Source organism: Monodon monoceros, unplaced genomic scaffold (assembly GCF_005190385.1).
Source record: "Monodon monoceros isolate NGI ecotype Baffin Bay Population unplaced genomic scaffold, NGI_Narwhal_1 Super_Scaffold_20, whole genome shotgun sequence".
NCBI lineage: Eukaryota > Metazoa > Chordata > Mammalia > Artiodactyla > Monodontidae > Monodon > Monodon monoceros.
The window spans coordinates 61,804,303-61,830,074 of NW_021703777.1; the positions used below are offsets into that span (position 1 = coordinate 61,804,303).

General features: G+C 47.1%; 1 protein-coding gene across 1 annotated transcript in view; it reads right to left on the reverse strand.

The window, feature by feature from the left end:
* Window positions 1-21,402, reverse strand: part of KIAA1211 (KIAA1211 ortholog) — a 39,392-nt gene extending 17,990 nt beyond the window's left edge. The window contains exons 1-6 of the mRNA XM_029236027.1: window positions 21,326-21,402; window positions 19,306-19,327; window positions 13,412-13,576; window positions 10,920-10,988; window positions 8,522-8,704; window positions 5,095-7,867 (exon numbers count right to left, since the gene is read on the reverse strand). Coding sequence (XP_029091860.1) covers window positions 5,095-7,867; window positions 8,522-8,704; window positions 10,920-10,988; window positions 13,412-13,576; window positions 19,306-19,327; window positions 21,326-21,402 — 3,289 coding nt within the window. The remainder of the gene's footprint in view (window positions 1-5,094; window positions 7,868-8,521; window positions 8,705-10,919; window positions 10,989-13,411; window positions 13,577-19,305; window positions 19,328-21,325) is intronic.
* Window positions 21,403-25,772: the final 4,370 nt, after the last annotated feature.

The window sequence follows — 25,772 nt, forward strand, 5'->3', positions numbered from 1 at the left end:
ATTAATGCACAGGAATCTCTGGCATTCCTATACACTAATGATGAAAAATCTGAAAGTGAAATCAAGAAAACACTCCCATTTACCATTGCAACAAAAAGAATAAAATATCTAGGAATAAGCCTACCTAAGGAGACAAAAGACCTGTATGCAGAAAATTATAAGACACTGATGAAAGAAATTAAAGATGATACAAATAGATGGAGAGATATACCATGTTCTTGGATTGGAAGAATCAACATTGTGAAAGTGACTCTACTACCCAAAGCAATCTACAGATTCAATGCAAACCCTATCAAACTACCACTGGCATTTTTCACAGTACTAGAACAAAAAGTTTCACAATTTGTATGGAAACACAAAAGACCCCGAATAGCCAAAGCAATCTTGAGACCGAAAAATGGAGCCGGAGGAATCAGGCTCCCTGACTTCAGACTATACTACAAAGCTGCAGTAATCAAGACAGTATGGTACTGGCAGAGAAACAGAAATATAGATCAATGGAACAGGATAGAAAGCCCAGAGATAAACCCACACACATATGGTCACCTTATCTTTCATAAAGGAGGCAGGAATATACAGTGGAGAAAGGACAGCCTCTTCAATAAGTGGTGCTGGGAAAACTGGACAGGTACATGTAAAAGTATGAGATTAGATCACCTCCTAACACCATACAGAAAAATAAACTGAAAATGGATTAAAGACCTGAATGTAAGGCCAGAAACTATCAAGCTCTTAGAGGAAAACATAGGCAGAACACTCTGACATAGATCACAGCAAGATCCTTTTTGACCCACCTCCCAGAGAAATGGAAATAAAAACAAAAATAAACAAATGGGACCTAATGAAACTTCAAAGCTTTTGCACAGCAAAGGAAACCATAAACAAGACCAAAAGACAACCCTCAGAATGGGAGAAAATATTTGCAAATGAAGCAACTGACAAAGGATTAATCTCCAAAATTTATAAGCAGCTCAATAACAAAAAAACAAACAACCCAATCCAAAAATGGGCAGAAGACCTAAATAGACATTTCTCCAAAGAAGATATACAGACTGCCAACAAACACATGAAAGAATGTTCAACATCATTAATCATTAGAGAAATGCAAATCAAAACTACAATGAGTTATCATCTTACACCAGTCAGAATGGCCATCATCAAAAAATCTACAAACAATAAATGCTGGAGAGGGTGTGGAGAAAAGGGAACACTCTTGCACTGCTGGTGGGAATGTGAATTGGTACAGCCACTACGGAGAACAGTATGGAGGTTCCTTAAAAAACTACAAATAGAACTACCATATGACCCAGCAATCCCACTACTGGGCATATACCCTGAGAAAACCATAATTCAAAAAGAGTCATGTACCACAATGTTCACTGCAGATCTATTTACAATAGCCAGGAGATGGAAACAACCTAAGTGTCCATCATCGGATGAATGGATAAAGAAGATGTGGCACATATATACAATGGAATATTACTCAGCCATAAAAAGAAACGAAATTGAGCTATTTGTAATGAGGTGGATGGACCTAGAGTCTGTCATACAGAGTGAAGTAAGTCAAAGAGAAAGACAAATACCGTATGCTAACACATATATATGGAATTTAAGAAAAAAAATATATCATGAAGAGCCTTGAGGTAAGACAGGAATAAAGACACAGACCTACTGGAGAACGGACTTGAGGATATGGGGAGGGGGAAGGGTGAGCTGTGACAGGGCGAGAGAGTGGCATGGACATATATACACTAACAAACATAAGGTAGATAGCTAGTGGGAAGCAGCCACATGGCACAGGGATATCGGCTCGGTGCTTTGTGACCGCCTGGAGGGGTGGGATAGAGAGGGTGGGAGGGAGGGAGACGCAAGAGGGAAGAGATATGGGAACATGTGTATATGTTTAACTGATTCACTTTGTTATAAAGCAGAAACTAGCACACCACTGTAAAGCAATTATACTCCAATAAAGATGTTAAAAAAAAAAAAAAGAATTATGCCCAAGGTATTATCCAAGAGATGGGGGAAAAATGAGCAAAACAGCCAAAAAAAAAAAGAAAAGTAAATAAAACAAGGTTTTGCTAAATTCTATGGAATTTTTGAATAATTTTTTTGAAGAAATATATGACTATGGTCATTCAGTCCAAGAAGTAACATTAGGAACATTAATGTAAAAAGTGTTTCTAGAGGCTTAATTACAGCATTTTACAAATACCAGGTGAGAATTACAGCAAGAAGTCCTAGGGTAACAAATGGGAAGATCATTTAACCCGGGAAAGAACTCCTCATCCAGGTTTTACCACTACGAGGAACAGGCAAGTCACCTAACTTTTTGGATGTTGATGTCCTCATCTGTAAAATGGAGCCAGGACAATGCACACGCGCTGTGAGATTAAATGAGATGGTGTAAACAGAAGCACTCTGTAAGTGATTAAGCACAAAGGATTACTGTTGCTGAAATTTTCCACAACAGTAAAATCCCTAACTTCAGTCAAGGTTTTAAAAGACAGAGAAGTTCTTTGTTAATCGCATAATCTTTTTAATGGGGGAGTTCAAAGTGTCTAATTAAAATTTTATTTTGTGACAATGCTTAAACCTATTCTCTTTCATTCTAAACTCACTGCATGAGGAGAACCACAGCCATCCCACTCAAGTTCCCCCCTGTAGGCTCCGGGGAGACGAGCAAGTGTATCCTGGCATCTAATCACTGCTCCTGTAGGTCACTTCTTGGGAGAAAGGACCACTTAGTATCTGTCCTACCCACTGGAAGGAGGTGAGAATCTCAGAATGAGATGATATCTGGTGATATCTATAATCAAAGCATTGGAGGACAGACACTGGGGGATTATCATTGCTATTTCCATTCCCACTGGAGTGGGTTCAGTCAATGCCTTCCCAGGGCCTTGGGCCCATGTATTGGTCCTTGCTGACCTCTACCTAGGGAATGGAGACCTCTTTCTAAATCGGTGTCTCCAAAAAAATGTGTGTGTGTGCCTTCAAGGATGTGCAAGGCAATTCACTGAGAGTGAAGAAAGAAAAGATTAAAATTTCTATTTACCTATTTTAAAATCCAGAAATAATAGAACCGAGCTTTTCTAATACTGAGTACCCAGATGCAGGCACCTCACTCAGCCCGTGTATCAGAAGGCCGTGTATAACCAATGGTATGTTTAAGGACTCCGGAGGCGGGGAGGGATGGAGATGGCAGAGTAGGAAGATGTAGAGCTCTCACCTCCTGCCACCAACACATTAAAAATACATCTACATGCAGAACACTTTTCATGGAACGCTAGCTGGAAACTGGCAGAAGAACTATCAACCAAAGTTGCAAGAAAGATTTCCACATGACTGGGTAGGATGGACAAAAAGGCATAGGGTTGGGACCCCTGCCCCTGAGAGGGATCTGAAAGGAAGAGAAGGTCGGTATGGGCGGACCCTTGCCCTGGGGAGCCAGCAGGTTGAGCCACAGACTGGGCATCCCAACGCTAGTGTTGTACATGGAAGGAGACAAGTCCCCTTGGCTGCCGGGAGAACCTCTGGGACAGACAGAAGGGCTGGAGAAGCCTAGACTCTACTCGTGAGGAGTGTGCATGCACTGGTTGGTCAACAATCATGGTGGAGAGAACTCTGTACTGGTGGCTGCCACCTTGCTGCACTCCCCAGTCTGAGCTGGGTGAACACCCCAGCCCTACTCACTCCACACCACCGCTTGGTGTGAGACCTGGGCCAACTGGCCCCCTTGGGGAAAGACTCAGTCTAGCTACACAGAGACACACTGGGGGCCCTGGGTGTGATCCGGTGGGGTGGTGGTCACTGTCAGTGTGTGCTCAGGCGGCCCCACAGAAGCATGCCGCAGTTTGTCTCCCAGCCTAGCAAGAGCGCCCCACCCACTCCACCCTGCAGCTTGGCTCTGGATCTGGGGCAGACAGGTCCTGGGAGAAAACTGCCACAGAGGCAGCCCATGTTTCTGGTGGCAGCACAACCATCTCAATTCCTGCAGCCACAACACCCGGGTCCCCAGCCTACTCCACGCCACAGCCTTGCACCAGATCGAGGATGAACACGACAGGGGAAAGGACGTAACCCTGCGCTGCGTCCGAGCAGAACCGTGGACGCCTACAAAGGAGGTGCACAGGTCCTCTGGACGTGTGGGCCTCACTTGCTTCAGCAATCCCCTCCTTTGGGGCAAGGCTTGGTTACAAAGGACGATAGTGTCTTCCATAAGGCAAGTAACCAAACCAACATCTCTGGGAAACAGCTGTTTTCTCTGCAAAAATCACCCCAAACCTAAACAATTACCTAAATCTTCCCTAAAAAACCTGAGGGGAGAATTTCTCTGAGAAATACGAGTAACTTCCTGGGCTATGAACCACACCTGACGACCTACTCTGCAAAACAGAAAAGAAAAAGTATCAGATGAAGGTTCTTGGGGCCCCAAAGCCAATCCAGGTGATCACCATGCTGCCCCAAACATCCAGCATGAAGAAACACTAGGGGCAGAGGCAGGAGTAACGGTCGCTCTAAAATTTCCGTATCGGAGGGCTTCTCAGTGGCAAGCTGGTGGGGTCAGGAGGCATATGTGGGCATTGTGCGTTAAACTGAGACAAACTTGATCATGCACACAGAGGCTCCTTAGGGGGGCTGTCCAAAGCCCCCTAACTTCCCACCTGGGTGCCGCTAAGTGCCCAGAGACAGAACACAGACACTGGTCTAGGAAACTCCAGTCTTTGCTGTCACTGCACAGGCCCCTCATAAAGATTAATGACATCTGCATTAACTTGGACCACGTTTCAATTTCCACTGCCAATCGAAAGCAAAATCAGTCTCTGCCAGCACCTCCAACTTATTACTTGGGTAAGTAAGGATCATTAACGGTGTGAACTGCAGACACGCAACAGTCAGTCCACATTTCCAAAACTGTAAAGAAAAGTAAAGAGCCTCACTATGATCCATGAGTGAGGGCCCCTGGGGAACTGGGCACCAGCCTCTAATTAAAGGAAGTGCTCCAACGCCAGCCCCGGGGGCTACTTCTGGCCCTGGGCACGGACAACAGGCTGAACAGAGGCAGAGGTTCTGCAACCTACGGTTACGCACCTTTCCTCCCCGCCTCGGGTGTCGCGGAAGGCTTTTCCTGCCGGGCGGCAGACGGCGCCGGGGAAGCTGGCTTCCTCTCTGTTTCCACCTCTTCCTCCTCATCCCGCTTCTGGTCCTTCCTCTCCTCAGTCGGCGGGGGTGAGGGCGTCCGGGGGCCCCCGTTGTCCCGGCCCTCCTTGCACGGCTCGCCGGGCTCCGGGTCAGGCTTCCCCGCCCGGCGAGCCAACAGCTCCACCAAGTAAGGCCTGCTCAGCTTGGAGATCGGGGAGGACGGCGGAGTCTGGCCCGCGGGCTTGGGAGCCAGGGCTGGCTTCTGGGCCAAGGGCGTTCTGTTTGCTGCCCTGTCCTGCTCTGGAGCCGGGGGCTGGCTGCTGGCTGCTGGGGGCCCAGGCTGGGCTGCAAGAGGAGAGTGGCTGGGAGGGCTTTCAGCAGGGTCCTTCCAGGGGGCCGGGGCTTGCTTCCTCTCGGTGGGGAGGGACGGGCCATGCTTGAGGGCCGCAGCCTCTGTCTCTCTCTCTCCAGCTGTGCTCCCCGGAGCTGACGGCGCCCCATTGATACTGTCCCCCGTGCTGCTGTGCCTCTTCTTCTTCTTTTGTTCTGTTTGTTGGTCGCAGTGGAAGCGCAAGGAGTAGTTGGTCCTTCTCAATTTTATTCCAAAAGGGGAAGCTTTATCCTCTCCACCTGGCATCACGGGCTCCGGCTTTCCTGCTCCACCTGTGGTCTCGCTGTCCGAAGTGACCACGGGTTCTGCTTGGGCCACTGCTTTCTGTGGAGGGTAAGGAAGGCTTGGAACAAGGAAAGATGGAAGGTCTTTGGCAAATTTGCACCCCTCCGTGGTGTCCGTTGGCTCCTGGTGCGCCCCTGGTTTCTCTGCACCCTTCACGGGCTCTTTAGTATCAGCAGCAGGGAGCTGGGGCCGGGCCTCTTCGCTGGGACCCGGCTGGGATCTTTTTCTAACGCTTTCCAGTTCCGTGTTCTGTTTGGAGGTCTCCCCGCCCCCATCAGAGAATTTCTGCCAGGCAGGCTTAATGGAGAACTTTGCATTTACCGGCGGGGTCCTCCGGAGGTTCCCGCGGGAATCACATCGGCCCCTGGGCGTGTGTTCATCACCCGGCCGAGACTGGTCTCTCTCGCCGCGCTGGTCACTCTCTGCGTTCCTCAGGATTCTGGACCGAATGGAAGCCCATTCAGCGAGCGCGGCCGCGCTGCTTGGAGACTCCTGGGAGGGCCTGGTCTTCCCACTGCCTGCCCGGGGGTCGCCTGGGGCTCGGGGTGGGTTCTCCAGGGCGGGGACATCCACGTGCTTCTTTTCTTCTGACAAGCCCAGGAGAGACTTGCACGCCGTGTCCTTGATCTGGCTCAGGTTGACGGCCGGGCCGCAGAGCTGGGCTCCCGTGACCAGAATGGCCGTGTGTGGGATGCTCAGGGACGAGGGCAGGGCGTGGGAGGCCGGGCTGGCTTTGGGGGCCTTTGGCTCTTGGGGACCAGAGGCGAGCCCCTCATCTTTCATGGGCTTCACGGGGCTCAGATTGACTTTGGGGAAGAGAATTTGTTTCCCTCCGGATGACACCTGGAAAGTGTAGGGTCTGGGCATGGTCTGCCTCTCATCTACCTCCTGCCATCTGAGCTCCTCCACTTTTCTGTCTGTTTCTGGAGCGGCAGCTTCTTTCTTCTCTCCTGGAGCCAACGCCTCTTCCACCTGGGCCTCTTGTTTCTGGGGCAGCTCTGCGTTGGTTTCTTCCCTCTTTTCCCGCCATCCACAAGGTTGATCCCCGGGAACATCCCCCTGCTTTCCGGCCTGCTCGCCTGATGGCTCGGTGGCCTCTTGGCTCTGCTTCACCCGAACACTCGGCTCCTCAGAGTTTTCTCTTGGCTTCTCGGGTGTCGGATGTTCTCGTTCTGCTTTCTCTGCAGTGTCGCTCTGAAGTGGGCTCCTCAAGCCCCGTTTGTGGTCCAGCAGCGGCTGATTCTCCTCTTCCGCTCTCGCCGCTTCCTGCCTCCTCTTCGCCTCCGCGTCCTCCTGCCGTCTCTGCGCCTCCAGCTCTTCCTGCCTTCTGAGCTCCTGCATCCGTTTTTCCTCCGCCTCCTCCGCCTCCTCCTCCCGCCGCCTCCGCGTCTCCAGCTCCTGCCGCCTCTCCTCCTCTTCCCGCTGCTGCTTCTCGGCCGCCCGCCGCCCCTGCTCCTCCAGCCTTCTGAGTTCCTCCAATGCTCTCTCCTCCTCTTCCCGCCGCAGCTTCTCGGCCTCCTGCCGGCTCCGCGCCTCCAGCTCCTCCTGCTGCGCGCGTCTCTCCAGGCGCCGCGCCTCTTCCTGCAGGCGCCCCGGCTCCTCGGCTTCCAGGCGCCCCGGCTCCTCGGCTTCCAGGCGCCCTTCTTCGTCGTGCTCCCTCCGCGCTGGGCCTCGGCAGCCTGGCTCTTCCGGACTCTGCGCCTTCTCTTCACGCTGCCTCTTTGCTGCCTCTAGCTGGACTCCTTCCTCCTCTTCCTCCCCTTCCTCCTCCAAGAGCTCCTCCTGCCTTCTTTTCTCCTCCCAAAGCCTCCTCTCCAGGGCCTGGAGCCTCTGCTCTTCCAGGCGTCGCCTCTCTGCCGCTTCGGCCTTTTGCCGTTTGCACTTGGCCTCAAGTTCTTGCCAGTATTCTTCTTGGCGTCGCTTCTCTTCCTCCGAGTCCAGCGCCTCTGGCTCCTCTTCATGCCAGATTGGCTTGTCTTCTCCAGGGTGCCCATTCTGGTCTAGGGACAGCTGATGCGGGAAGCCACCTTGCTCGTTCTGTCGATCCTAACATTGGTAAGGGAAACAGAATTAGCTTTCCTTGTGCACAGGCTACCATTACAATCCTACTCACAATGTGGGTGGCCCTCCTAATCTCAAAAGTAGGGGCAATGTTCCCCTCTCTACGCACAGAGACAGGTAACCTCGGGTATCCCTCACAACCAAGAGTAAACTGGGGGTGGGGAAAAGAATTTCATCTTTGTGTTTCCTCTCTACATGTCATCCTCAAATTCTTTTTTTTTAATACACATGAATCATCATAGGAAAACTGGTAGTCCAGCATTAGAAAGGTGAGGAAAAATGAAATTTGTGCTTCGTCAATGTCCCCTGAAACTTGTGACTGAGAAGTCTCCTCTAATCAAACTGAAGAAGCTTTGGCTCAGCCGTGGCACAGGAAAGCGGGCCGCCCGTCTGTTGCAAAGCACACAGTGTTCGGAGCCCCTCGGAAGGCAGCCTCTCTCTCTGAGGTCCACCAGCCACCGGCGGGCAACAAGTCAGAAAGGGTGGTGGAAAGGAAATGGGCCCCTTCACCCTTGTGCCTGAGACACAGCCATCCCCGACAGGGACAGACCGAGTTCCTTCCATAGGCCCCTCACAGCACCATCCTGCTAGGCAACATTAATGCCCAGCCAGCAAGGGTGTCTACCGGGCCATACATACCCCGACAAGTCGCCTGTGCTTCCTTGACACCCTCTGGTTTTTTGGCTTAATGGACAGTTTGTGCTTGGCGGCACTGTTGTCCAGGCGGGCGATGGCCAGGGGGATGGCATCTAGATTGACACTTTCGATGGTGCCGGCAGAGGAGAAGTGCCTTTTTGGCCGAGACGTTTTAACTGGAGCAGCCTACAGTGGAGATTGAAATGTGAAGTCAGTCCGGATCAGAGAACAACCTGCAGGGAATCCCGGCGTGGCGGCACTTGTTGGAGCTTTTTGCACCTCGCCCAGCCCGGCCCAGGAGATGCTGGCACGCAGATGGGGCTCGTGGGCACAGTGAAGTGAACACTGCTTTTATAATCAAAAGACGTTGAGTATTTGTTTTGCCAGTGATAATCTGTTATTAACTTGTAAAGGTCATTTAATCTTTCAGGGACTAATTTTCCTACTCTGAATGGTACGGGGGTTAGATTAGATCAGGGGTCAGTAAGACACAGGCGAGGTGGGCCAGTCCTGCCTGAAGACTGTTTGGCTGAATAAAGTTTTCCTGGTACAGAGCCACACCATTGACCTCGGCTGCCTTTGCGCTGAAAGGAAGAGCAGAACAAAGCAGAGTCTGGTAGTTGCAACTTATGGCCACGAGGCCTAAAATAAGTAGTAGTTTGCTAAGCGCTGGACTAGCTCATCTCTATGCTAAGAACTCTGTAATTCTAAGAGCCTTCTACTGCCACAGACATGGTGTGTACATACCTCAGCTCCTACTTTAGCCTCCTCAAACAGGGAATGTATCTTTCTGGCCTTTGTATCAATCCTCTTTAATGCCCAAGTAGCAAATCTCATTTGGTAAGTGCTCAATAAATATTTGCTAAAAGAATGAAGGAACAATAAAGTATAATAACCTCTCTGCCTAGGGCATAAAATTTCTAATCAGCAAAAATGTTTTAGCACGATCATGCCAAAGTCACCGAGCACTGGTGCACCGGAAGTGAAAAGGAGGAGGCCTGGGTGAGAAGGTGAAGGGCAGAAATGTGCTACACACAGGGGAAAGGCAATTCTGCAAAGGATGAGCCACAGAACTGCTTGCGGCTCTGTAATACAGGTGTGGTCACTTACAAAGCGCAACCTCAGACCAACCGTATACATTTAGTTAGGTCAGAGAGCCCGAGGCTCACAGTCCACGCTGAATCAGATGGTAAGGAGCCACGCCTGTAACTTCAGAGTATTCACAGGCAAGCAGCGAGGCAAGGGCTCCTGGCCACAGCACGCCACCGCGCAGCAGAGGGCGCTCACGGCCCTAACTGCCTTCTCCAGAAGCTGAGATACAGGCTCAGCATCAGTGGAGGCCAGGGTTCCCCTGTTTTAACTGTGTCCGTGCACAGTAAGGGCAGAGTCAATGGGGTTGAGCTGGTGGCTTTGCTTTTTGCAATTATCTTCCATATTTATGCACAAAGATAAAGGAGCCAGCTAGCTCCAAGAGCAAAACGAACGCTCAGTAAATACTAATTTATGACAAGAAGCACGGAAGTAAGGAAAATAATCCCAGCCTTTGGTCTCCTAAGCTTTTATTTATTTATGGTTATCTTTATAATAGGTGTCAAATTCTAAACTACTGTTGAAGAGAGATGAATTAAACATTTATTTCCATCCCCTAATGGATGTGTAAGAGGAGTTAAAGCCAAATGTGATAGACTGAAGACGCAGATAAAGCATTTCAAGCTGAGATTTAATGCCATGTTTCGTCTCTAGTTATTCAAGCTGGGCCTCTTCATCTGGGTGATGGAGCTGTCTTGAGTCATCCCCTTCAGAAGACTCAGGGACATGCCCTGTTCTCACCGTACTGTCTGCCAGACCCCGGGAAGACCCCTGGACCCCTGTGCAGGTGAAAGGTCCTCATGCGAGCGGACTGGCCTCTGTAGAAGTGGCACACGTGATCTCCACAGGGCTCCCTAGGCTCCTGCAGGTAACGTCCCACGTTTCAGTGGAACGTGTGTAAGTTAAAAACCAAAAACACAAGTAGAGAAGGTCTTTTGGGGGGCATCTCTAAATAGAAGGAGACTTTTCCTTACACACTCTTTACGTTCAGGTGTTTTTGAATGTTTTTTTCAATGGCTTACCGGTGTCTTAAAATACATGATACACCTAGGAAAACTACCAACACCTGAGACCCCAAACACAGGCGTGGTGGGAGCGTGGCTCTTTTTCAGAGCAGGGTTCAGTTCCAGCAGTTACATCACCATAGAAACAGACGCTCCAACATCTACCACTGGTTGCATTTTGAAGGAATTTAAAGTAATGGACAAAGGTAGCATTTATGAATGGGAAAATGAGGCAGCAGATCGCCCAACAAAAGGAAGAATGGAAGTTAAAGTAAGGAAGCTGCATACACAAGTTCAAATCATACTACCTTCTCTTCCATCTCACTTCCGGCTCCAGGCAGATTCAGAGGACCCGGAGAACTTGGCGTCTCACTGGACTGGAACAGTAGAGAGAGTGCTCAAGTCAAACGCCAGCACAGGAAGTCCTGGGCAGACAACCAGACAGTGTCTGTGCAGGCAAGGGCCACCCCCTCCTCCACGCAGGGGCGCAGCTGGCTGCAGAGAGCCGGCAGGTTCACGGCGGGGACTCTGCTAATGTCCGGACTCCACCAGGGCTCCCGGGGCACGGTGTGTGCTCCCCTCTCCCCCGAGTTCAACACATCTCCCGTCTGGGCGGTCTCCAACCTCAGTCCTTGATGTGTTTCCCCACTGATGAGAGAATCTCAGGTGCTGCCCTGCTGCCACCCTACCTGGGAAGCAGGGCCCCAACTTCAGAGCTCTCGGCTTTGCTGGCTGCCTTCCACCCCATGAAAAGGAAAGAAGGGCCCTTCCAGGGGCACACAGGGGCTGGGCTGAGGAAGTGGATGACCAGAGGAGGCAAGAAAACTTGGAAGGACGGGAGGACGGGAGGAGAAGAAAAAGGCTGATGATTCACATCCCAGTCGCCCTGCCTGCCCTGGGCACAAGCACGTCACGTCATCTGCACCAGCTATACCTTCTGTCTTGTACCGCCCATATTTACAAAAGGGTCTCATTGTCTCTTACAGAGCCATAACACCAGCTTGCCCTACCTCAGTCCCTTTTCTGTACCACACTTAGAAACACCTTTAGAAAACACAAATCAAGATTATCACTGCCCTGCTTAAAACTACTCAGAGGTTTCCTATTACTTTTTGAACAAAATTCACCCCTTCTCCTGTGGTCTACATGATCCAGCCTCTATACTGTGCTCTACCTACCCTTTGCCCTTGTCCCCACTGGCCTGCTTTCTGTTCCTCCTTCAGGACAAGCTCAGTCCCACCTCTGGGCCTCTGTACTTGCTCTCCCTTCTTCCTAAAACACCCTTTATCCCTCCGGTTCTGCTCATGGCTATTCTGACCTCCTTATCTAAAGAAGCAGCCTCTCTCCAACCATATTACTCACTTTTCCATCACCCTGTTTTATTTTCTGTGCAGCATTTTTATTAATCCGAAATTATGATATGTATCTATTTGTTGACTTGTTTGTTGTCTGACTCTCCTCTCATTAGAATGTAAACTACACGGAGGCAGCCCCTTGTCTAATCCGGCCCATCTCTGCGATGCCCACAGCTGGGGGAGCACCTGCTGAACGAATGACCCTCCTTCTCCCCCAGGCCACAGTGCCCTGCACTTATTAGATCTTCAGTAACAGGGAAGACATTTGCTTTGGTCCATAGGAAATCCCTGAATCAAGGCTGATGACCCACGCTGCTGCCCAGCACTCAAGAGGCTGGAGAGAGCATTGTTGGACCAGTGGGAGAGATGGGCCCCATGCCTGCTTCACCACCACCCACAACTGTGGGCGCCAGGAGTCATCAGGGCCAGGGCCAGGGCCAGGCAGAGATGGGCAACAGAGGAGATTGTCCACCTTTTCTTTCCTTCCTTTGCTCTACAAGTCACTTATCTTTTGTTCTACTCTTATGACATATTAGCTGATAACAAGCACAACTTCTTCCAGGGGCATCTTAATAACACCCAATGTCATTTCAGGCACCATGGTAGGCACAGCACAGAGAATACTTTCTTTTAAGCATGGGAAGACTCAGAGCCTCAGCTAGAGAACAGTTTATCTAGCTACTGGTAGGACTGTTCTTCCTTTTCCCGTAAGAGGGCTGAGGGTGTCCCTTCTGCTGCTAGAGGGACTCTCATTTCAGGATATGCTCAGAGTGTTTCTTTCAAAGTGTCAAGAGACCAAATTTAGATAGGACAGTGCTGGACCAGTGTGACTTTCTTTCCACACTAAGTAGACTTCAAGCTGGTCTGTTTGATATGTTCTGTCTTATTGAGCACCTACTTCTTTCCTCATTTCCCTTTAAATTAGTCCAATTCGACAAGTCATCATTCAGTGCTCCTAAGTAAGCAGTAACGATGTCCTGGGGAGACAGAGACACGTAAGATCCAGTTTGTCCTCAAGGAACTCAACGTTTAGAGATGCAGAGAAAATAGTTACGTGGACACAGATGCAGACGGAGTACAGATGTGTAAGAAGCACTAAGGATGCACAGTGAAGGCACAGAGGAGATAGTGCAGCTTGGAGGTGAAGCCAGGCAAGGCTCCCAGAAGAGGTGGGTCAGCCCGGGTCTCCGGGAGTAAGTGGAAGACACTGGGAAGAGCTGGGGCAAGGGGCACGTCTCCCCTGCCTCCCCCTCTTCCAAGCTGGCCCCCCTGCAGATCAAGGCACTGGCCCGGGAAGTGCCCTCCAGCCCTGGGCTACTCATCAGGAAAGCTTCTCCCACCTTATTCCCTACATTGCAGACCCCAGGGTTACTGATGTCCCTGTCCACTGCCCAGTACCCTCCTGGGCTTATTAGCAATCAAGTCATTCCCTGGAGGAGCCTTACTTTGTTCTCGGTGTCTGAGAGGATGATGTCCTGCTGAGTCACAATTTCCATGGGACTGGTCAGGAACGGATCCTCTTCCAAGCGAGCCTCGCCACTGTCTGCCTTCTTCATGGGAATGGCATTGGGTGGTGGCTGCCCAAACTTGATGTTCTTACCCAACTGTCGCTGGAGAGAAACAAAAGAAAGACATTCTGAAGCAGTGAAGCGGTTCACAATACACAATAACCACAGCCAGGTTCCCCATAGCTAGCAGGCACTGAGGCATATTCTGTACACGACTAGTTTCCAGACTAGACACCATGCCAGTAAGCCCTGATGCAGTCCTGTAATAACTGAATCTGTTTCCTGGTATTTCTTTCCCACCTTCGAGCCGTGAGCTTTTTCATCCAGCCACCTCTTTCATGGAGATGCCAACATTTCCAGGGTGGTAGAGAGACCGTATTTCTGATCCAAAATTTGGGCATGACAAAAATTTTTTGATTAACCTATAAGTTTATTTATATAAAAGTCTTTTAAAGGTACAAAAATTGGATAGAAAATAGTTTCATGAAATGCAAAAACCACTGGGGGAAATCAAGACCCTTGTGGTTGCACAAAGAAGGGAACCCTTCAGCCCTTTTGGACATACTCCCCTTGAATATTTATGTTTCATCTACCTTCCTCACCAGCCCCTAGCTTGAACATCCTGTTCGGGTTACAGTGGGTACCACTGCCAAATGGAAGAAGGCCCCAGGGCCCACAAGTCTTTCCATGATTGATGCTGAGTTCACGGAAAAGATGGAAGCAATCTTGTCCTGCCAATAGGACGGCCTCTTCGCCTTGCTGCAGCTACCCACTGTGCCCTACCGGCCAGAAGGAACCAAGTGGGTAAGGGACAGAGAAGGAGGCCAGAGGAAGGGCCAAAGAGGGACTGATCACTGGTGGGAAGGAGCTGAATGGATGGGGAGAAGGAGGGAAAAACAGGGGATAGAAATTAGGAAGATAAATAGTATTCAGAATTAGAGAAAAGCCAGATTAAAAAAAGGAATTTTATTCCCTGAAGAAAAATATATAAACATAATAGTTTTTAATAAGAGGCAAAATATTTAATGGGCTAGATATATTAGATATAAAATATTTAATGGGTAGAGAAAGTGAATGACACTCAGGAAGGAAAAGAGGTAAGCCGTGGTCATCTGAAAGACTACTGTACTGAATCGAACATATTGTACAAACTACTGCCTTTATCTATATCAGGGATTCTCAAGCTCGGCGCTACTGACATTTGAGGCCGGATAATTCTTTGTTGTGGGAGCTGTCCTGTGCGCTGTAGGACGTTTAGCATCACCCAAGGACAGCAGATGCTAGTAGCAACCCCTCTTCAACCTGTTTAGACAACCAAAAATGCCTCCGGGCTTTGTCCAATGTCCCCTGGGGGCTAAAGTCGCCTCCGGCTGAGAATTACTGCTCTAGATCTAGGTACTTGGGTTTCACAGTCTTTTGATGCTTCAAGGGGAAAAAAAAAAATAGAGACTACATTATCAGATATTTATCTCTAATGTGGCCAATATTTAATCCCACAAAGCTGCAAAAAGCCTTAGCAATCACATTATCCAACCCCCTCCCTTTACAAAAAAAGTCAGAAGTCCAGTGGGGAGAGGTGACTGGCCCAAGCTTATGGAAAGAATGAGTGGCCCCAAAGGGATTTGAATCCATGTCTTCTAAACCACATTCAGTGTTATTTTCATTGCACTCCACTGGTTCTCATAAATTTAATGTCGCACTTCCTTCTTCTTTCAGGGGCAGAAAGAAAGAGAGGATGCAGCATTTTTACTACCTCACTGAAGTTCCCCAGCAGAGGGCTCCCTAGAGGGAAATATGCCCCTTCTCTCTCTGAACTCCAGGGTATCAAATCCACCCACCTTCACTCGGCTCCCCCTCGGTCTTGCATGGTGGATGGTGAGATTTGCAGAGACATGAAAGAGATGAGCCCCAGGCCCCCCTCCCCACATCCCGGGGGGCACGCACCCCAGCATGCCAAGTCAGGAGCACAGAGAGACAAGGACTCGTATTTGATCTGCTGGCATCTCAGCCTGAGCCTGGCTCCCCTGGCACCCCAGGGAGGGAGCACACATCAAAAGCCCGAGTTCAGCCAGTGAAGTACAGCTCGAGCAGCCTAAAAGGGTTTCGGGGAGGAGAAGGCTGAAAAATTGTATCTTCTAAAAACAAGTTTAGCAGGAAGCGGCAGTTAGTATCTACTCTAAGCAGATCAATAAGCAGGCACAGTTAGAACAGCTGATGGCGTCAGACGAGAGGACACGGTGTAACAAAGCCACAGGCCCGTCTCACTTGCTACCCTGTGGGAGAGGGACGCGGACGTGGGCAGAAGTGGCCGGAGGAGTTCCAGCATCCTAGTGACAGCCTGAGCAGGGATTCATTCTGGGACTCCCAGCCCAGCCTTTGGTTGACCAGTTATCCCTTCTCTAGGAGTGCTGGCCGAGAGCTGGAAACTTCCCAATCACCTTAGACGGAGACCCCCTGCTGTCAGGGTGTGCCATCTACCAAGGCTCTTGAATGTCTAAGATGAGGGTATTTCTTCTTGAATGTCTAAGATGAGGGTATGTTCAGAAGAGAGTAGGCTTAATACCCTAAATGCCCTTTAGTTAGGATTTCTGCCACCATCACAGAAAAGAATGAATATGCTGATATTATTCTTCATTAGGGCACTTTTTAGAACACTGACGTTGGTCCACCCTGATGCTTAGGATAAAACAAAAAAAAAGAAAGAAAGAAAGAATATGGCCAAATGTAATCCTAGTCTGGATTGAAATAAACTCCAAAGATGGGATGGGTATCATGGCTGCCAATGGAAAATGAAAGAGAAAATGGGAAAAAATAGTAGATGCAATAGGAACGGGTGAAATAAGGTACATGGGACAAAGCTGGGAAATGCAGAGAGTGATATTAAGAAATGAAGTAGAGAGTTAAAGAAAGAGGCAACTTGAGAGGAGGGTGCAGGGGGCAGAGAAGAGGCACAGGGAGAAGCTGCAGCCTTGGTGGTAGGGACAACAGCTGAAGGGAGCGGGGTCGGGGTGGGGAAGGTGGGTGGGAAAGAAGGAAGAGGAAGCGGGAGGGAGGGAGGGAGGGAGAATGTGTGTGTATACCAGAGGGTTGATTTATGTCACAGATATGGGCATCCTGGCAAAAGAAACACAATGCTGTTGCTTTTGAGAATAACGATGAGCATCTCCATAAAACAGCTGGATTTAAAATCCCCCTAGAGAAAACAAGTTCGGGCTGCTGGCTAGGGAGCTTGAGAGGAGGGCGTGGGATGGAGGAGGGGAGGACCCAAGTCATGAAAGAAATAGGGTTTCCCTGGTGTCGCAGTGGTTGAGAGTCCGCCTGCCGAGGCAGGGGACACGGGTTCATGCCCCGGTCCGGGAAGATCCCACATGCCGCGAAGCGGCTGGGCCCGTGAGCCACGGCCGCTGAGCCTGCGCGTCCGGAGCCTGTGCTCCGCAACGGGAGAGGCCACAACAGTGAGTGGCCCGCAAAAAAAAAAAGGGTACTGCAAAAAAAAAAAAAAGAAATGACGGCCATCGTCTAGGGAGAGGGCTGCAGCCTCTCTGTCCAGACAAAGGGCTGTCTTCACAGACACACCCTGCAGTGGTTGGGAACGAGACAGTGGAACAGGCCAGGCCAGGGCTGAAGGTCCAAGGCCATGGTGAATGAGCCTTGGGCTCTCGAGGCCAAGGCTCTTGCACCTGCCCTGTGGGGTTCCTACTCCAAATGCTTCCTTCAGCTGACTCGAAGGACACTGGGCTGTTGGACACTTTGTGTGATTTACTGACAACTAAAAGGTGACTGCTGAAACCTATCTGGCAATCTCAGGTGTCGAGTGAATTGAATATGGGGATAAATGTGGCTTTTTGGTGACTTTTATTCTGCCCACCATTCAGGCATTGTCATGGGAAGAACTGTGATATAAGCAATCACTGAAAACCAGTCTGTTGACATGAGCTTGCCCTTAAGTTTTCAGGAAAATAAACTATTACCACTCCCTCCATATATAGATATATATTTTTTACATACTCATGGATCCTTTATATGTACTGAGATAATAGCCAGAGGGGAGAGTGGAACCACTGTGCCTAAACTGAGTCCATGTTACTTGTGGCTATGAATGGAGTTACTGTTAGACCGGAATGTGAGCTAAAAGGGGTGATATTTTATTCACTCAAATGGGGCCATTTTGCTGTAATATGGAATGTTGGAGAACGATGTTATAGGAATGCACATCCATATTTACGAGGCTTTTCTCCTATGGTGTGGAAATCCCAAGCACAGCATATTCTGCAGCTCTCACACTGCCAGTTTAGATTTCCCCAGACTTTTCACAGCCATCCTTCAGACCACGTCTGTAAGAACAAGGCAGGAGAAGAATAAAGTTGCTGTCCTCTTGAGCGAACTACGTATACTCCCATAGTTAAAATGAATTTAAAAGGACAAGCAAAATCAAAAGCACACAGATTTAAAGACGTTCGCTCTGTGCAGAAGTGGCTAAGAGCAGCTATTTTTTCTTTGTGTCCTCGACAGCTGCATGAGGTGCCCAAATCCTCAAAGGTAAGACACTTTGGCATTTTTTAAAGTGAAATCCAGCTCAGCAGGAGATAGCAGCTACTGAATATGGAGGTTTTCCCTCCTGATCTAAACAGTCCGTGGACTAATAGACTAAGCATTTTCTGACAAAGATCTGGTATAATTCTAAAAAATCACTTGCAGGCTTAGACTGTGATGTTCCTGAGTCTTATCATCGATAGGTGCATACATACTTAACAGCCTGGTTTGATCTGAAATAAACAGCCACCTCCCTATCTGTGCTCTGGGCAGCTGGAGGGAACATCAAGGTCACTGTGGTCCAAATGCAGTGAAGTGCAAAGCTTACAAAGCCACTCTGTGAACAGTGATTTTGTATAAATGGCAGATTTTAATGGCTGGAGGGGCCCTTCAGATCATCCATCACATGCATCCTCCTATTTTTCAGATAGGGCACATGAAGGTCAGAGAGGTTAAAGGACCTGCTCCGAGGCTGCACAGCTAGGTGGTGGCAGAGGCCTGGCGGGGGCTTTTGATTTCACCCACTGGTCATAGAACAACCGACTGTTATGGATAGGGTCCTCAAAAAGGACCCCACTGTTGTTTCTGTCCCTGTAACTGTCCTATATATTAAAATCTGTTCTCACTCTGCACATGAATTATTTTTATACTCAGGGGAAAAAAGTAATTTTTCTTTTAAAGGTTCAGTTGCTTGCCACAGAAATTTTGGCAGGTGGTAGATTCACTTTGTTCAGAAAAGATGTTCAGAAAAGAGTAGGCTTATTTACGCTGTATTCAGCCATTCTGTGCTCAGCGTCAGCAGACAGATACTAACCATCACGGGTGCAACATAGGACAGTTCTGGCTGAGATGACTACGTGTGGACACTAGGGGGCAACCTTTCCAAGTGCAGTCATTACAGGCGTGGCTCCGGTTTCCAAGGACTAGGAAGTTTCTCAAGCCAGAGAAAAATGGCATTTTTTTTTTTTTTAAATGACATTCCAGTAGAAATCTCATTTCAAAAGAATGTCTTAATAATGGTGGCAAATCAGCTTGCTAGGACATTTACTGTCAAATAGGTGTTAGCCATTAATTCTCTCCTTTTAAAATAAACATACACACATACACAAAGACAATTTCAGACATAAAAAACATACATGCCTCTGACGTAACTAAACACCCTCATTCCATGCTGGAGTCTACGAGGGGGCGGTCTTTTATGCTGCTTACTAAGCATCAATACCAGCATAACGTTTTTATGGAAAAATGCAAAGCATTCATGCAAGTTAATAAAGTTAACTACTATTTCTACAACTTACCAGGAACATACTGCTTAGTCGACTGAAAAATAAAGCACAGTCTTTTGGGGGTGATACAGTTATATCTTATGTCACTCCAAAAATCACATTTGCTCTGATAATGGTCCCCATTTCCCTCTTCGAAGAGCAAAAGTCTCTTATTTTATTGTTTAAAAACATAACTTTAGAGCTGTAAGGAAGCTCGTGACTCCATGCAGCAGAAGCAAAATTAGGCAGACCTTGTATGAGCAGATAATGTCCAAAGGAGAGCACTCAGATTAGACAGCTATTCTGCTTTACTCACATTTCTTCTCCTGTTTTATCAGAATTGGTGCTTCAGGGAAGCTAGTTGTTTTACATTTTATTAGTTATGAGATCAGATTCTTTAAACTTATGGCTTACATCATTAAGACAACCAACTGGCATTCACATATTTCTACTGAGTTTCTGTATATTCAATACTGAGGAATTATCTATTTTTTACAACTCCAAATCCACTTCTTGGAGTGGCAGTGGCAGGTGGTGTGACATTACAAAGCTGATACCATTTAAGACGACAGACTATTATCTAATTTTTAAAGAACTCCTTGAAAGCCCTTGTAAAATACAGTTGTTTTGTAGACTGAAATCTGTAAGTCATTCCCCTTAGAAAGGGAGTATTATGAGGGTTCATTACTTCGTAGCAATAATATTCCAGGAAATAAAAGACTTCAAGAAGGAAAGGTAAGGAGGAAGGGGATCGAGGTTTTCTTTGGCCGTCACACCCTTCCCCCTTCTCCAGCTTATGAAAAGACACAGCTGACTTTTTCTTCTGAGTCTATAAAACGTGTGGCAGTACAGCCAGCAAGAACCAGAACGGGGGAGCTAGTTAGGAAAGCTGAAACTTGAAGGAAGTGCCTAGTTTAGTTCTGAGGGCAGGACTATGGCCTTGGGCAGTGGTGTGGTAGGTACAAAGATCTAGGCAAGTTTGGGTGTGGTTTCAGGGTGTTGGCTATTTCCCACCTCACCATATGCTATATTCAGCTGAGTGTGTGGAATATGTAACCAAACAGAGATCACAAAATACATAGCTAATAATCAGTAGAAACAAGAATATTTTAAGAAAATAGAAAAATTTGAGTGTCAGTAGCTATTCAAGCCAGCTGTCCCCTTTATTTTTTATGTTTTCGCTGGTTCATTCACTCGTTCATTTGTTGGTTCATTCGTTGTTGTAGACTTAGATGGAAACCAGCAGACCAGAGCCCCCTGTTCATCGTCTGCACTGCCTCCCATCACCCTCAGCTCAGAGAAGTGCTTGCTTAGGCACTTCTGTCGGGTGAGTGAATTCTACTGAGCACTCGGGCAAACTTACTTGGTCAGATCCCAGGGGTCTTTGCTCCCCTTCCTTTTCCTGGATTTCCCATTATTTCAATCTCATTTAGTGAAAAATTATTTTATTATATTTTCATTCTTAAGGAGTTACCATCTGAGTCAATTTTATGTAGGAAAACTGCCCAACTCTGCAGTGTGAACAGGAGCGAAGCTGAAGAGCTTCACAGCACCCCTCTGAGACAGGGTGGCTCAGGGCAGCCAGATTTACAAACACAACAGAATAATAAAGAGTCTCACCATTCACTGTCCAAGTATGGAGACTTGGAAAGGGAACACTTGCTGTGCATACCCTCAGCTGACAGTCAACCCTGTGCTCAGGGGTTATGGCCAACACTTAATGGTTAGGAGCTCTTTCCTCTCACCCAAGTTCTGCAGCCTCTCTAGGGTACTTGTCCTCATTAAGTCCAGTTAAAAATGAGGGAACAACTTGAGAGAAAAAGGAGAGGGGGTGTTATGTAGGTGGGTACAACGGTGATAGTGAACCTCTCACAGGTAGACAGAGGCTTCCAGAAAACTGAGCGAGGTTTGAGAAAGCAAACATTCTCCCCAGGAGCTACCCCCTGGACCTCCCAATCCACTACTCAAGGCCAAGTTAGGAACTTACCCCACTTCCCTCCATAGCCGGGCCCCTTCCCTATGGCTCTGACCTTCCAATCTCAAGCTGTCTTACCTGAAGAGTTTTGACTTTGCCCAGGATGTTGTCCTGTGACATTGCTTGAACTGTCTGCTCACTTTCTGCTCCCCCATCAGGGATAAAAATACTGTCATGGGAAAACGCCCGGGTTCCCACAGAATAGTTGAAGGACCTGGAATGCAAATCATGTGCTCCATTTTATTAGGGTGATAAGATTCCTTTTGGCAATTCAATTTCCTTTTCTTCCTGATTTAGGGGACTCCACCCACATCCCCTGTCTCATTCAGAAAGCACTTCCAGCATGGTGTCCTTTTCTGTGAGAGGTCAGCCAAGTAGCTGGGTGGACAGAAGGGTCCCACTGGAATAAGGGAGCATGTCTCCAACACAACAATGTTTCAGAGCCACTCAGTGGGAGAACTCAGACTGCTACTTGTTTGTAGAGAACCCAGGACAGAAGGCACTGCAGAAATGTTAACTGTAGGGGCCTTTCTCCTGATGAGCTGTCACTACCAGTTTTAGCCCAGTAAAGTCTTGTCAACAAGTAGTTTTTAAGTAACACGCAGATCTAGAAGTAAGAGGCAAGAGTTTCTTTCTTTCAGATTGCAATCAAATTGGAAGAAAGATATATACATCTAAAACAAAGACTTGAGGAGGGCTGGAATTGCTATAGGGACTACAGGAATAAAGAGTCTCTCTGTCGAGACTCTAGGAATTCAGAGAAGAGGAGGGGAAATGTGTGTTAAGGAGATTCTAATGGGTGTCATGCATTGGGCAGCTTATAGGTGGTAGGTACCCAACAATAAACACTTTTCAGTTGAAAGGTTGGACTTCAAGGAAATCTGGACTTCTGACTGTGAGGTATAGGCCAGGTGAACTGCAGCAAGAGGAAGCAGCAGGCACCAACTGTTCCTTACTTGATCTTGGAAACTAAGTTACGTCTGGGAAGGAACACACAGGGGCAGAATCACACACTCCCCATAAGGCAAGGCAGGCACATTTCCATGATGCCAGGCACACAGGCAGCTCTCTCAGGGGTGAGAGAGCCCCACTTCTCCCTCTCCCCTCCCCAGAAAGGGGTTCCACCTGGAGGTTTTATCAGTGACCTAGGGCAAGAAAGAAGAGGCAGTACTGGGGGAAATGGGCCGCCAGCTGTACCTCTGAACTGAATTACAGAAATGCAGCAGGCAGGTTCCCGACCAAGTTTAGACCTACTTGGAAAGACTGAGTACCAAATTTTTTCATCAAATTTGCCAAATTATGAGCAGCATGGTAACAAAGCATATGAGGTTTAGAAACAGAAGACTTGGATGTGAGCCTCCTGGCTGTGTGATCTTCGGCAATAGTAATATATATACATTTTAAAATTTATTTATTTATTTTTGGCTGTGTTGGGTCTCCGTTGCTGCGCACGGGCTTTCTCTAGTTGCAGTGAGCGGGGGCTACTCTTCATTGTGGTGCGCGGGCTTCTCATTGCAGTGGCTTCTCTTGTTGCAGAGCATGGGCTCTAGGTGCGCGGGCTTCCGTAGTTGTGGCATGTGGGCTTCAGTAGTTGTGGCTCACAGGCTCTAGAGCACAGGCTCAGTAGTTGTGGTGCACAGGCTTAGCTGCTCCGCGGCATGTGGGATCTTCCTAGACCAGGGATCGAACCCGTGTCCCCCTGCACTGGCAGGTGGATTCTTAACCACTGCACCGCCAGGGAAGCCCCCGGCAATAATAATAATAACCACCAATCCCTACTTTGATGAAAACACTGTGCTGAGAGTTTTACTTTCATTATCTCATCACCAATATTTTGTGGCAAATAAAACTCAGGGAGTAAATAACCTTATTTAAAGTCCCCTAAATAGAAGTTGTAGCATAAGAAACAATTCAGATCTGCTGAATACAATCCCAGGCCAGGCAGCTGAAGTGCTTTAAAGTGGTGGAAGGTCTCTAGTATTCCTTCCCATAAGTGAGATGGGGTTTGGGCGGATCAGTGGGAGAGGAAGACGGGATGCCAATGCCATGTGGGCTGGAATATGGGAGGGCTGGAGACACTAAATAGCTGGAATAATGGGTAAGCCTTCGGCTAAACAGCACAAGGCACTATATAGCAGCAACCCACTTTGTGAAATATGAGGCATTGTTTTAGGATATGAATATGAATATGAAAAGGAAATTAAATGTACTACTATCTCCCTGTCCTCAGAGACTTTGTGACCTATGCTACAAAATGAACTTCCAAGTTCACCTAAAGATGCTATGAAATAAACTTTCCATTCAAAGTTATGGAATCAAACCTTTTAATATTGTGTCTAAACTTTTTTCTCAGATCCCTGGCTATGATTCAGATGAAAGAAGAGGTAACTGACTTCATTTTCTACACAGTGTTTTTACAAATGGCTTATATACGCACTCAGGCTCTGAAATATTCTTATAAACACATATAGGGACAAGTCCACTTTAGATGCTTAATAAATAAAGTTCCCTTCCAGTTTCCAAGTCAATCTTTTGACTGATTCATGAAATTTAACTCTCTGCTCTAATTCTTTTTTCCAGGAAGGCTAAGAACTGACAGTTTCCTGCCCTTCTGTGTTGCCCCAAATATTCCTTGCTGCCAGCCAGGATTTAACGTCCCCACATTCCCCACTTCCAGATGATCTTACTGAAAAATAGAGAAAATGAATAGTAATAGTAGTAGTAGTAGTGATAATTATAATAATAGTGGTAGTCACAGTGGTAATATTAACACTGGCTAAATGTCACTGGGCACTTGCTATGTCCTCTCCATGTGTGCTAACTTCTTTAATATAACACCTAAATCCTTGTGATATATAATATTTAAACCTTATGTGGAAGGCACTATTATTAAGCCTATTTATAGATGAGGAAACTGAGGCTTAAAGACAATGAGTGACTTGCCGTAAATTGAATGACTGTATACGTGTGAACCTGTTTCTGGACTGTGTTCTACAGGTCTATTTGTTTTTACAGCAGTAATATCACACTGTCTTAGTTACTATAGCTTTTTAATGAGCCTTGATATCTAGCAGTTTATGTTCTCTAGCTTTGTTTTTTTTTTCCAGATGGCTACTCTTGTCTCTGCATTTCTACATAAACTCACACACACACACACACACACACACACACACACAGAGACTGTAATACACTCCTAGGATTACTTTTGTGATGGTATTGGATCTATAGATAAACTTTGGGATACCTGACATCTTTACAATAGTCAACCTTTTAATCCATGAACACTGGATATTCCTTCATTTATTAATATTTAGATCCTCTTTACTTATGCTCAATAATGTTTTGTAGTTCTCTGTATAGAGGTCTTTTACATATTTTGATAGATTTATTCCTATGTATTTGATGTTTCTAAATCTACCGTAAATGGTATAGGCTAAAATTTTTATTTTTCTAATTGTTTATTGGCAGAATATTAAAGTGCCACTTGGTTATTGATTATTGATGTTATAACTAGGCTTAGCTAAATTTAGTTGTTAATCATAATAATATGACTGTTGATTCTTTCGGATTTTCTATGTATACAATCATGTTATCTATGACAAAAGAGTTTTATTTGTTCATTTTCAATCTCCTTCTCTCCTTCCTCCCTTCCTTCCTTTCTCCCTTCCTTCCATACTGCAATTAGCTAGGATCTTCATATGAACTTAAGTAGGAGTGGTAATGGTGGACTTTGTCATATTCCCAAACTGAGCAAAAAAGTATTCAATATTTTACCTTAAGTTATGATGTTAGCTATACAATTTCTATAGATGCACTTATATTACTGCTTCTTTGAAAAGACAAGCAGTCTGACTCTTATAGCTGACTTTAAGATTTTTCTTTGTCTTTGGTCTTCTCAGTTTTAGTCTGTTGTGGCTAGGTGTGAATTTCTTCTAATTTATCTAGCTTAGGGTACATAATACTCCTTAAACCTGTGGCTTGGTGTCTTTCATCAGTTTGGGAAAACTCTCAGCCATTATTTCTTCAAATACTGCTTCTGCCCCATTTTTCTATATTCCCCCTCTGATTCTCCAGTGTTAGACCTTTTCAACATGAGCCACATATCTTTCATGCTCTTTTCTGTATCTGTTGTTCTTTTTACTCAATATGACTCAGTCTGGATTTTTCTACTGACCTAGCTTTTAGCTCATTAATCCTCTCTTTAGTGGTGTCCAGTCTGTTGTTAAAACTACCTACTGAGTTCTTACTATCAGTAGCATTTTTCAAATCAAGAATTTCCAACCAATGGAAATTCCAACCAATGGATAGCTCGTGGGAAGCAGCCGCATAGCACAGGGAGATCAGCTCCATGCTCTGTGACCACCTAGAGGGGTGGGATAAGGAGGGTGGGAGGGAGACGCAAGAGGGAGGGGATATGGGGATATATGCATATGGATAGCTGATTCACTTTGTGATACAGCAGAAACTAACACACCATTGTAAAGCAATTATACTCCAATAAAGACGTTAAGAAAAAAAAAGAATT